The 13,289-nt window shown below is 40.0% G+C and overlaps 2 protein-coding genes across 2 annotated transcripts in view; one reads left to right on the top strand and one right to left on the bottom strand.

Moving 5' to 3' along the window:
- The window catches only part of LOC139305975 (butyrophilin-like protein 2), a 281,201-nt gene that overhangs the window by 143,662 nt on the left and 124,250 nt on the right, over positions 1-13,289 (top strand). The gene's annotated exons all lie outside the window — the stretch shown is intronic.
- abcg2a (ATP-binding cassette, sub-family G (WHITE), member 2a) lies at positions 248-10,441 on the bottom strand. The gene is made up of 18 exons (XM_070929623.1): positions 10,385-10,441; positions 10,035-10,165; positions 6,953-7,012; positions 6,622-6,736; positions 6,227-6,379; positions 5,896-6,053; positions 5,703-5,805; positions 5,539-5,587; positions 5,350-5,448; positions 5,148-5,258; positions 4,791-4,942; positions 3,886-3,968; positions 3,473-3,562; positions 2,796-2,920; positions 2,043-2,197; positions 1,810-1,899; positions 1,309-1,385; positions 248-402 (listed from the first exon to the last, which is right to left on the bottom strand). The coding sequence occupies exons 1-18, from the start codon at positions 10,439-10,441 to the stop codon at positions 255-257; spliced, it is 1,956 nt and encodes a 651-aa protein (XP_070785724.1). The 3' UTR covers positions 248-254.

Raw genomic sequence — 13,289 nt, forward strand, 5'->3', positions numbered from 1 at the left:
GTGCTTTGGTGTTAGTAAGGAGTGAATAAATAATTAAGATTTCTCCATAAACAACAAATATTTTATTTTACCAGGATTACTGTTTCATATTTTATCACATGAATCAACTGTAAATGAAAAAAAATCCAAATTAACTTAAAAAGTTAGAAATCATTTCTGCAAAAAAACAAAAATAATAATAGAAAGATGTACAAACACAAACAGTCCTGAGCACAAAGACTTCAACTGCAGTTTCCAGTGATGATGATGAAGGTCTACGTGAACTTCCTGATGAAGCGCAGTTTAAGATAAGCGATGGTGAGGAAGCAGACGATCATGATGCTTAGGGCCAGGTGGTTCTGCCAGAGGCCCCAGGTGGAGTAATCTACGCCCTGCTCCTCCAGAAACTCCTCCCCTGTACATCTGGAAACACGACACAAAGGTTCCTCAGTCAGCAAACAACTGACCCGACGATCCGCCTTTAATCCACCGACACGCAAAGACTAACTGGCATTTTAACTAGCAATCCAACTAACTAACCAGCAGCTTCACTAGCTGACTAACTGACAATTCAACGACACTAGTAAGAAACTAACTCTTTAACTAGCTAGTAACAAGCAGGTAACTAACCGTCTACCTACAAAACTGACGGGCTCACATCTTAAATAAGCTTATAACTAACTACTGTAATTTACCAACATGGCCGCCTTAAAGCAAGTAAAAAAACATTTAACTCGTGAACTGAGAGTCAGTTCATTTTCAGCAAGTAAGCAAGTAACCAATTAACTAACTGGCAGACTCACGTCTTATTAACACGCTCACCTTCAACCAAATCACTGACTTATTCGTCAGACTTACCTTTTAAATAAGAAAACAATAAAATAACTAGGGAACTAACTGACATGCATTTACAGGTACACATGTAAACAAGTAACTGACATTTACTCACTTTTTAAGCAACTAACTAACTAACTAACTAACTAACCAACATGATCACCTTTCATCTAAGTGAGAAACCAACTCTCGACTGTAAGGCTCACAACAAGTAAACACCTAACTTTAACCTAAGTAACTAACCATGAAACTAGCAAACTGACAGCCAAGCAGCTCATAATTTAACTGGTTGACTAACTAACCAACTCTCTGACTGACAGTTGTTCATTCCTTTTATAATTTGATTTGTTTTAAACCAAACTGACAAGAAGAGAGAAGGCAGACTGTCGAGGTGTAATGTGTCGTGATGTCCAGCAGGTGGCACCGTTACTGCGCCACAAACTGAAGCACCTGTTGCTGTTCAATCAGTTACATCACATAAATATCTCAACTTACGCGAGTCCAGGTGGAATTAAGCTGCTGTTTAACCCCTGACAGAAGTCCAGACCATTAAACTCATTAATCTGCAGAGCCTGGAGAGACACAAAGACCTTCATCAGCACCATCATCATGCTTGAAACATACATATATATATACATGTATATATATATATATATGTATGTATATATATATAAATCCAGAGTTCCATATAGTGTATGAGAAAATTAAAATGTGTTCACTGTTCAGGACTCAGCTTAGAAAACCACAAAAAAACAAGATATTTAAGCAATTTCTTTATTTAAACCTAAAAGTATATAAGTATAAATTCAATCAACTAGAATAAATGACCCCTAAATGCAAAGGATTATGGGTAAGCAGGGACAGATGTTTGGAGGGCTGAGCTAAATGAAATTGCTAAAATTCAGCTTCTTCTTCAAGTGTTTAAAGTGTTCTCCACAGAAGAAGAGAAACAGGAACATAAGCTTGTAGTGTAGGTGAATGTGTGTGTATACGTACACCGAGGCCATATCGTGGTATACTTAAATATTTTAACCAAGCGAGCCAGCTGACGATGGAGGGAAGATTCACGAGCAAACCTGCAAAGATCTGCAGAAAAAGAGAATTTAAAAGGTATTTCTTTCTTCAACACAACAACGATGAAGTCTGAGTGTCAAACGACCAATTAACTGCACATGTGAGTGTTTGAGCTGCTGTGTGTGTGTGTGTGTGTGTGTGTGTGCTTGCGTCACCATCATGAAGACGCAGGCGATGGTCATGAAGATGTTGGCGATGGCAACCACCGTCTGGTCGGCCGAGATGGCCAGAGCCATGGAGGTGGCCGTGTAGGCGACCAGAGTCACGGTGAACATGAAGAGGAAGAAGGCTTCAGCTGTTGGCTTCAGACCTGCACACACACACACACACACACACACCAGAGGACCATGGTTATATTACTTGACAAAAACAAAGGAAAACACACAAAGTTGCTTTTCGATCACATTTTAATGAAAGTATTTTTTATTCTGAGTCAATAAACCATGAGACCTTGATGAAGTTCAATGTGCAGCAGAAGATTATTATTTAAAGGCCCAAGCAGCACTAAACAATCTGAATTTTGTAAATATTCTAAAACTAAAACTGTCACAAGATAAGAGTGAAGACTTGTCAATCAAAGAAAATATGAATCCAAACTTAAACAATACATTGAAAATGAACTAAAAAATAAACTGAAATTGAAATGTAAACTCCATATAAACAGCATGGTCTTCAATGGAGTAAATGAGTATGTGAAAATATAATTGGGGCTGCAACTAATGATTATTTCCATTATCATTTAATCTATTAATTATTGTTTAGGGTTTTATTTTAATCGTTTAATCTAAAAAAATTTAGAAAATAGTGAAAAAACGTCCGTTAAAAGTTTCCAGAGCCGAAGGTGAAGTCCTCAAATAGTTTAATTTGTCCAAACAGCAAAAAAACAAAACAAAAATGGTCCCACCCACCTATCATGAAGTACGCCACGCAGGTGAAGACGATGGCGGGGATCGTCCTCAGCGTGATGATGTCAGACAGGATCTTACACAGGAAGTACACAGACAGCCTGTAGTAACCGCTGATATACTCATGACTGATGAGAGAGAAAATACACCAAAAGGTTTTATTAATAAACCATCATGGGAATGTTGTTAGATATACAAATATGTATGTGTGTGTACTTGATCACATTGTGGGGACTCACTTCCCATCCGCGGACAAAACTTAGGTCCCCACAAGGTTATTAACCTTTCATGAGAGTGAGATGAGATGATTAATATCAGTCTCATGTCTGTGTGTTACATACGGAGCCAGAGTCAGGACATGGTTAGCTTAGCGTAGCATCAAGATAACCATAGATTGTCTTTTTACCTTTCGGTTTAGGACTATGGACAGAGCCAAGCTAGCGACGCTAAGCCAACCTACATTCTGACTCCAGCACAAAGACTTATGTCGATCTTCTCATCTTACTTTCAGACAGAAAGTTAAGATGATATTTCCAAACATGAATCATTCTTTTTACCCAAAAATAAAATGTTATCCTTGTGGGGACCTGACTTTTGTCCCCAGATGGGAAGAGAGTCCCCACAATGTGACTGTATTAACAATACAATATGATATGTGTATGTTAGTGTGTCAAACCCACATGAAGAGTTTTCTCTCTGAGATGAAGAGTTCAGCAGATGACAGAGAGCTGAAACACTGATTCACAACGATGAAGAAGAGAGCGCCAAACCTGAAAACACAACGGATAGATACACAGTTCATACAATAAGATTACTGTAATACAGTCATTTTGATATGATACTGCTCATAGTATAGATTTACTACTACTACAGCTAGTACTGCTTCTGCTAATAGTAGTTTTACTGCATCTACAAGTTGACTGATACCACCACTACTGTTTCCACTAATGATACAACTACTACAACAGCTGCTGTCAACTTTGAAAAAAAACTAAAAACTAAGATACTAAACTCTTGTTGATGAAAAGCTGCACCAAATACTTAATAATACATTAAATAATGAATCAGACAACAATAGAGTAGAATAAAATACCTGTTCTGAATTCCACTTTGATCCTCCTTGACGCCAAAGAAGATGGCTCCTACGACCAGAGCGAGGAACAAGGTCACCGCCACCTAAACAGAATAAAAACACAGTACAGGTAGAAATGAAATACAAGCTGCTGAATGTGATGAATGTACGCAGCAACAACAACAGCTGAATGTTGAAGCAAGATCTTAAAGGAACGTTTGACATTTCGCTTTCTGGCGAAGAGTTAGACGAGAGCATCAACACCACTCTCGTATGTGTCTGTTAAATATAAAGGCCAGCAGCCAGTAACTTCCTGGAGTCTCGCTGGTTGCCTGGCAACTGCTCAAATCTAAGAAATAGTCATATGACATATAGACATATGATTATAATATAAAGTTATTGTTTTTACACTTCAGTTTCAGTACGCTAAACAAATGAGATATAACAGATTTTGTTACCTCCAGACAGGCTAGCTGTTTCCCCCTATTTCCAGTCTTTATGCTAAGCTAAGCTAACCAGTTACTGACTGTAACCTCATATTTAATAGATGGACATAAGTGTTGTGTTGATTTTCTCATCTAACTTCCAGAAAGCGTATTTCCCAAAATTGTCAAACTTTAGCTTTAAGTATTTGAAGCTGCAGTTCCTCTAATAGCCACTAGATGCTGCTCCAACTAAATTCCAAATGTAGAAAAGTGACAGAGTAAGCCCCAAACTTCTTCTTGAAAAGTCGATTTTGATGTTGGTGTCTCAATATCAGAACATTCATTAACGGATAAAGATGCTGGTGGTGAGCAGAAAACCAAACTCCAGTCTGTGATGAACTATTTCTTCCATAATACTTAAAATCCCTGAAATGTAAGTTTGATTCCCGTACAGTCACACTTTAGTCGGATGGAAGCTGGAAGCCTACTCGACGTTCCTACCTGAGCAATGGAGGTCTGAGGGTTGAGCATGAGGTTGCGGAACGTTCTCTTGAGAACCCATCTGAACTGGGTCAGGAAGCTGGTGTTGTAGGTGATGGTTCTGGAGGGAGCGGTGGTGGTGGTGGTGGTCTGCTTACCCTGAATGATCCTTTCTGAGAAAGACAGCAGGTGACAATGGCTGTAACTAAAATTCATTTTAACTCCATGAAGCAAACACTAGAAGTTATGTTTTAGTTGTTTCACTTGTTGTCATCCTGTCACCGAGGGAGATTTTGGGAGGTTGAGGTCAAAAATCCTTATTTTGTTTTAGGTCTCAAATGTAAAACTTTCCACTGTTGATGTCATGAATGTACCCACCCAGATCTGCTTTGGTCTGTTTGAAGTAGTCGCAGTTTCTGTATTCCTCTACGAGTTTGTCCTCGATCCCTCGTCTGGACGTCGACACCATATCTGAATCTGGACCTGGACCTGGATCTGGAGGGAAGAAAGAGGCATTCAGAATATACAAAAATACTGTCTTTATATGGTCCCCGTTAAAATCCCACCCACACATCAACACCTTCTTTGTCCATGCTGCTGAGGGCGACGGCGGTTGAGTCTCCGTTAATGATGTCCAGGAAGAAGTCGGCAGGGTTGTTGTGGGGCTCACAGGTGTATCCTGGGAAATGAAGTCCCAAACCGAATTATAATACATCGCCTTCGCATCAGGTTGTGTTATATTGGATTAAAGGTAATTTCACGCTCCTACCAATGTCTGAGAAATACTCCAGGGCGCTCGGTGCCGGGCCATGGTAAACCTGATCGTGTTAATTATAGTGAAAACGAGTTAATGTGAGAGCAATTACACCGGTGTTTACCTCGACATGTCAAAATGAAAGAGCATTATATAAGAGAGTAAAGGCTGCGAGCGACCTGCTTGCCGTTGACCAGCAGGGTGAGGCTGTCGAACAGGCGGTAGATGGAGTATCGAGGCTGGTGGATGGACAGGATGATGGTGCGACCGCTGTTTGCCATCCTGAAGAAACGGGAAGACAAACACGTTAAAGGGTCCTCGCTGAGTGTGTGTAAGTGTGTGTGTGTGTGTGTGTGTGTGTGTGTGTGCGACCTCTTGAGCAGCAGCAGCACTGAGTTGGCGGTGCTGGCGTCGAGGCCCGTGGTGGGTTCGTCCAGGAAGAGGACGGGCGGGTCGATGATGAGCTCCATGCCGATGTTCGTCCTCTTCCTCTCACCGCCGGAGATCCCACGAATCAGCTGGGTGCCCACCTGAACACACACACACACACACACACACACACACACACAGGTTTGCACTTCTGTACTTGTGAGGACCATGATTACTACTCGTCTTTCCTTCCTTTGATCCTTCATTTCTTCCCTTCTCTCTTAAGGTCTTGGTTCCTTTCCTCCTTACTCATCTCTTTTCTTTCTTTCCTCACCCTGGAGTCGGCCACTCGGCTCAGTCCCAGCTCCTGGATCAGTTTGTTGACTTTTTGCTCCTTCTCCTCCTGAGAGACGGTTGCCGGGAGACGCAGCGCCGCGGAGAAGGTGAAGTTCTCTCTGACCGTCAGGGTTCCCATCACCACGTCGTCCTGGAGACAAGAAACCATCGTCAACAACTAAGACTTAATATTCTTTTCATGTTAGATTTTAGTTTTGGTGACCTCAGTATTTCTAAAATAATGTAACTGTTAAATGAGACAGACTCGGCCTAAGAAGCTCTTATTGTTGCCTGCGATCCCTTCCTGCCTCAACCAGGAAACTCTCCCGAACCAAAGCCGCCCTATTGGCTCCTGTCAGATCAGACTTCCCGTCTGTCTTCCTGTCGGCCTACCTGCACCACGTATCCAGACAGACACTTGAAGTTTGGAGGCTGATGAGCTCCGTCGATCAGAACTTCTCCTGACAGGCCTGCAGGGTCCTTCCTGGCCGCCAAAACATCCAGAAACCTGAACGACAAACGGCTCCAATCAACAGCTTTTATTTACACACCAGGTTGTCTCATTCATAAAGAAGCTCCCACTCTGAAAACCTTCAGAGGGTGAGACACCCTTCATGATCATAATACCTAATAGATCAACTCTATGTCACAGTGTTGTCCAGGAACAATCCTATTTGTCAAAGCAGCAAAGTTTGAACATGTCGGTCTTTATGAAAACACTCACGATGACTTGCCGCTTCCTGTCGCTCCCATGATTGCGTTCAGACCCGGCTTCATGATGCCACTGAGAGACGGAAAGGGAATATTAACAGTCTTCATATATGAATTAAGTTTATATTATGGCCAGACCACATGGGCTTACAGGACACCACAGATCCGTATAAACCAGATCCAGAACGTGAACATGTTCAAACAAAAACTCCAAATATTGAAAAATCTATTTAAATAGTTTTCACAATCAGATTTTTATACCTTCATTTCAAAGAAAATACACACTCTAATATCATCAAAGTATGTACGACATAAAGGACAATGGGACTCACTTTCCACTTCTTGAATATTGAATATTTTGAATCTTAAAAGCTAGAAGAAGAAGACGAGTTCTTTACTGTGCGACTAAAGATGTAACTCATGACTGACCTTTGTTGAAGTGAACATTACAACTCTAATTATTCCTGTAGATACACAACCAACAGCTCTTCATCCTGTAGAGAAACGTGTGATTTACTTCACGTAAACGTCTTCTTGTTTGTTCAGTCCTCTATTTTAAAATGAACAGTTTGACATTTTAGGAAATATATAATGTTTGCTTTCTTGCTGAGAGTTTTCTGGGAGGATTGATGCCACTCTCATGTGTGTATGGTAAATATAAAGCCACAGCCAGTAGTCTAGCTTAGCTTAGCTTAGCATAAAACCGAAGAAAACAAAAACATAAAATCACAATTTGTTAATTTGCACAAAAAATGTAAAAATGAAAAGATATGTGTTTCAGAGGGATTTTTTTTTTTTTTTTACCTTTAGACTTTGCGCTAAGCTAGCAGTTTCCTCCTCTCTGAAGTCTATCAGGTCATTTAATCAGCAGATTTCTGTAACCATGACACTGCACTTTCGTTTGGCCTCCTACATGATGCTTCTGACTCTCGTCCTTCCTCCTTTTCTCATTTTTCTTCTCTTCATATATATTTTAAGCCCTTTCTGAGGAACTGAGTAGATGATGAAACTGTTTCCTTTGGCTGACTCTGACAAACCCATGTGCAGGACTTCCCCAGCATTAGTCAGCAAATCTCATCAAACATAACACTGAGGTTTTCATTTCACCACTGAAACCATGATGCTGCAGTTTTGTTTTGGAACATTTTGCTTTTTTAATCTGACGTCTTGCTTACCTTCCATGCCTTTCCATCCTTCCTTCATTTTTAATTTTAAGCACATTTTGTTGATATTTCAACTTTTGTCAATCTCCATTTTCCTCTTTTGATCGGACGCTGCGCTCTTCGCTCTGTTCAACCCTGACGGCAGGAACAACCTGCTCACCTAAAAAATCTGGGTCATTTTTAAATAACTGAAAACGAGGCTTAGAAATGTTATTTGGAGGTTTAAGGTTCACAGACGAGTTAATAATCAGTTCAGTATATAACACAAAGATCCAAACTGAATCTTATAACAACCAACAGGGAAAGTTTCAGGGGAAAGGGGCTTATTCCAAATCTTCCCTCCAGCTCAATATGAGAAAAGAGAAGAGAAAGCGGTGTTCCCCCTCCTCGCCATGTTTAACTGTTTAAATGTTTGATTTCCTGCCTCCTTGTGATAACAGATAAACAAGTGCTCCTGTCAAACTGCTGGCAGGTATGAGACACTCACTGAGGCTCAAGGATTTATTTTTGTAGAAAATATACGATTGCAGTCATTACCATCCTCTAATAAAGAAACTAAAATCATAAATGATGGTAAAGTCAGTTTTTAATGAACTCTGGGTTGAAAAACGAGCTCCGTTCTCACGTGAGCAGATTAAGTGAGGCAGCAAAGTTTCTATAAAACTGAACCAACCTTCAACTTTGAGTCAGACTGGTCAATGATTACTCACACTGAACCATAAAACACCAGAGATACCACCCTCCATAAACCACACACACACACACGCTGCACTTTGACCGATGGCATTTTTCATAACATACATACATAATCAAAGACTTTGAAGGTTTGTAGTCAGGTGTTTCAGCCACAGATGAAAAGTCAGAGGATCGTCACAGTAGGATTCATCCTCTGATGACCATGAATGTACAAAATTTCATAACAATCCATTTGACAGTTGTTAAGATATTTCAGTCCGGACCAAAGTGGTGGACCAACCGACCGACTGACCAACTGACCGACCGACTGACAGACTGCCATCTCTAGAGCCACGCCGCTAACATGGCTAAGAGACATCTTCCACTATACTGTAGAGGCAAACCTCCAAAGTCTGACCGGATTTCTTCAGGCCGACATGTTTCTGTGAATTTAACACCCTGAACTTTCTCACTCAGTCAAGTTTCAAAGGTATGGAGGCAGTTCAGCATCCTGCCTCTGAGTCTGTTTGTTGGTTTAAGCTGAGAGTCATTGTTTTCTTACGAGCTCCTGAATGTGTGTGTGTGTGTGTGTGTGTGTTTGTCACAGAGGGAAAGTGGGAACCTGAGTTTCTTGACAAAGCAAACTTCCTTCCTTTACCTCCTAACATGTGTGTGTATGTGTGTATTTGATCGAAGCGAGCCTTGATCGCGTCACGTTTGCCTCCCAGGTGGGCTGCTGTCGACACGTAGACAAACAAACACACAATCACTGCACATGGAGATTGTGGAGCCTCAGTTTACCGAGGAGTCAAGCTTTATTTATATAGCACATTTCATTTAAAGCCCCTGAGGGCTGAAACATGCTTCAGTGTCTTTGTGTTCAGGGACGTCTAACTTCACACCAGGCTTTAAAATGATGCCTTCACAACCAGTTTTATTCCACCTGCTCCGTAGAGTATTAACTGCTCCACAGGAGAGGAACCGTTCACACACAGTTATGAGACAAGAGTGAATGGTACAAATATGTCTTTTTAATTAACTGTGTGAACCGTTAGCGACCAAGCTAACGAGCTTGCTATAGATCTGGTTACAGCAGAAAGTAGCCCCGCAAATCTGATTCTGGACCCAAAAGACCAGATTGGTGTCTTTGTATTTTCCTCGGGCTTGTTCAGGTGAGTTCAGGTAAGACTTATTAAACTGTTTGGTGACGGCTATCAGACCACCGGGTCGTAGTTTGAGAACCTTCAGTGTACTCACTTGAGGTCGATGAGGATGTCTTTGGTCGTACCCTTCTTCCGACGCAGGCAGCTTCCTCCCTGTGTCACCTGGTAGTGGATGTTGTGAAAGCTGACGGTGGCGCCACGCCGCTGTTGGCCCGAACCTGCAGACTGAAAAACAGTTAATTCACCCCACAACCACATATTTCCCAAATGTGTAGTGTTAGCATCAAAAGAGGAAGGAGAAAGGGAAGGTACTTAGGAGCTTAAGGAAGTGAGAGTGAACAAGATCAGAGCAGAAAAGGGATTTTCATACGCTGAAGTTGTTAAGAGAATAGAGAGAAACGGTGGTCGTGCAACAGAAGAAGAAGAAGAAGAAGAAGAAGGTACCTGGTGTTTCGAGGCTCCATTCAGCCCGAGCTCCATCGTCACTCGGCTGTCTGACATCCTCTACCTCTCTCCTCCTGAACACAAAACACTGAAGAAACATTTTTACTGTAGCTACCTCTTCTCATAGAAAGTCTTGGCCCCTTTTCAAGTTCTCCAACCACTTTGGGAGGGGATTCAATAAGAGTTTCGTTTGCGTCGGGGCTCAGCGATTCCAGGTATTTTAACAAACAAGAACTGCATGAAACTAGCTTTCAGAACCAGCATTCGGATAATCGAGCTAGCAATTACAATCCCTTTAAAACATATTTTAAAACAAAGCAGTGCACCACAACAAGAGGAAAATTATAGTGTTAGCATATCCAGCTAACTAGCTTACTACCTACAATAGTAATGGAGCGTTACTTCTGAAGGCAAGGAGCTTTTTATTAGCTAACTACATTATTTTGTGGTGTCACAGTTTATGTTAGAAAAACACAAACACAGCCACTCTGTCCGGTCCCGGATGCTATATCAGCGTTTAAGCTAACGTTAGCGGCTCTGTCCTGCTCTTTATTAGATATTCCAACGAAACTTGTTGTCCACGATGGCGTTACGTTTCACAAACACGTTTAGTCCTCATGACTATCTGGTTTGGTTAAGGTTTGGGGAGGATTGTGCGCATGATTAAAAGAGAACAATATTGACTATTGGTAGACAGCAAGATGTGAACAGTGACATAACAAACACACCTCAACTTCCTCCGTAAGATTTCAGCATTCAGGCTTTTCAACAAACAACCAACACTGTGGTTTTTCTGGTGACAGCAGTTTCAACCTTTGACTGGTTTTAAACTGAGACTCAATGGGCTGAAAATCACATTAAAGATCTAAGATTCAAGTGCAAATATTGTATAATAACGTGTCTAAAAGTATCCTGCTGTCTGTGACATGCAGCTGTGGAAGAAGTATAAAAATACTCCAATACAAGTAAAAGCCCTGCATTGAAAATGAAGTAAAAGTACAGATGTATTATCAGCTAGATTTACTGAAAGTATCAAAAGTAAAAGTACTCATTATTTGGAAAAATGTCCCCTGAGACTGATATATTATTGAAGCAGCACTTCATTGTTGTAGCTTGAGGTGGTGAGTCTATCTGAGAATCTAAATGTAGTGGAGTAAAAGGTACAAGTAAAAGTATAAACTACAGTACTTAATTACTTTGCACCGCTGGAGACATCTGGCCGTTGACCACCTCACTGTCAAGTTTCTCACATTTTTGCTGAAACTCCTGTTGAAAAGTTTAGAAGCAGCTAAACTTAATTTTCACTTCCTATTTCAAAACTATTCAGTCAAAAATGTTCCAACGTCACTCTAACTTGAAGCTGACGAGGATGACGAGTTCAGATTCATCTTCATACAAACGCACAGACAACGACAGCGTACAGAAGAGGTCATCGCTCACCTGCTGAAGTCAGGAAATCCCTGCGAGAGCAGACGGACATCAACCAACAACTGCAGAGATCGATGTGAGCGGGAGCAGTTCAGTGTGTTGTTGAGCCCTGTTTTATGACTGAAGGCATGATAAAAGAAGTAGGGAGAAGGGCAGCAGGCTCTCTCTCTCTCTCTCTCTCTATCTCCTGCAGGGGTGGAAGAAGTATTTCAATCCTGAACTTCAGTAAAAGTAGTAAGATCTCTCATAGTGTTTTATAGGTTTTAGATTTAATTATGCTGAAGCATTAATGTGTGAGCAGCATTTTTGTTGTAGCTTGTCGAGCTGGTTTTAAATACTTTATAAAGTTATAAAACATGACAATCCTCCTCTAAACTTATTTTGCAGAAATTAATAATATTACTTTCTCTCTATTTTATTTTACTTTATGTTTCCTTTTGGGGTTTTTTGGAGCTTCATTTATGGATTATTATGGATTATGTGAAGAAGTTTGTTTAATAAGGACGTGTACCCGACACATACAGCAAACCCACTGTCATCATGTGTGAGCAAACATTTTACTCCTCGTGACCTGTTCTGTTATTTTGTTTTATTTATTTATTTATTTATGTTCTACGAAAACTATTTAAGATAAAGTTTAAAAACAGGTTCTACAAATGCCTCCATCTTGAAGCAGTAGTGATAGTTGTTGCATTTAGAGTTCATTTGTGTTGAAAACAGGATGAAATGTTTCTTGTCCACTGACGGATTCTTTTCATTCCAGATTAAAATGACTGAACACATTTAATGTTTAAAAAGATAAATAATCAAACATCATATAAATGTTATGAAATAGAAGTAAAATGTAAGTAAATACTCAAGAACATGTACCTCAGAACTGTATTTAAGTACAACACTAAGTTTAAAATACACTTAAAGTACCAAAAGTAAAAGTATTTGTTATGCAGAATGGCCCATTTGAGAAAAGCTTAACCAATAATAATGTGTCATCATTTATTAGTTGATTATATTTTGCATTAATCTTTTGATTCTGTAAAGTAACATCAGTAAAAAATACTATATTTGAAATGCAGTAGAAGTATACAGTAGCATAAAATGGAAATACTCAAGTAAAGTTCAAGTACCTCAAAATTGTACTTAAATGCAGTACTTGAGTAAATGTAAATCGGTTACTGTTTAAGTCCGACTGAAAGTCGTCAAAAATAACGCCAACAATGTTTTTTTATGTATTTAAAGAGTTTTTACTTCTTTATGCAAATATCTGATTTACTGTATTTAAATATGTACAAATATGAGGCTCCATCATGAAACAATCAAACAAAAACATATATATATATATATATATATATATATATGCGTATGTCTTCCCTTTGGATTGAAACGTTAATCTGTGTTTAATGTGCATTTATCTCCATCTAGTGGTGACTACTGATAACTACAACAGCACTGAGTTTCAGAGCCACAAAAACAACAAAGT

The sequence above is a fragment of the Enoplosus armatus genome, chromosome 23 (genome assembly GCF_043641665.1).
Source record: "Enoplosus armatus isolate fEnoArm2 chromosome 23, fEnoArm2.hap1, whole genome shotgun sequence".
Lineage (NCBI taxonomy): Eukaryota > Metazoa > Chordata > Actinopteri > Centrarchiformes > Enoplosidae > Enoplosus > Enoplosus armatus.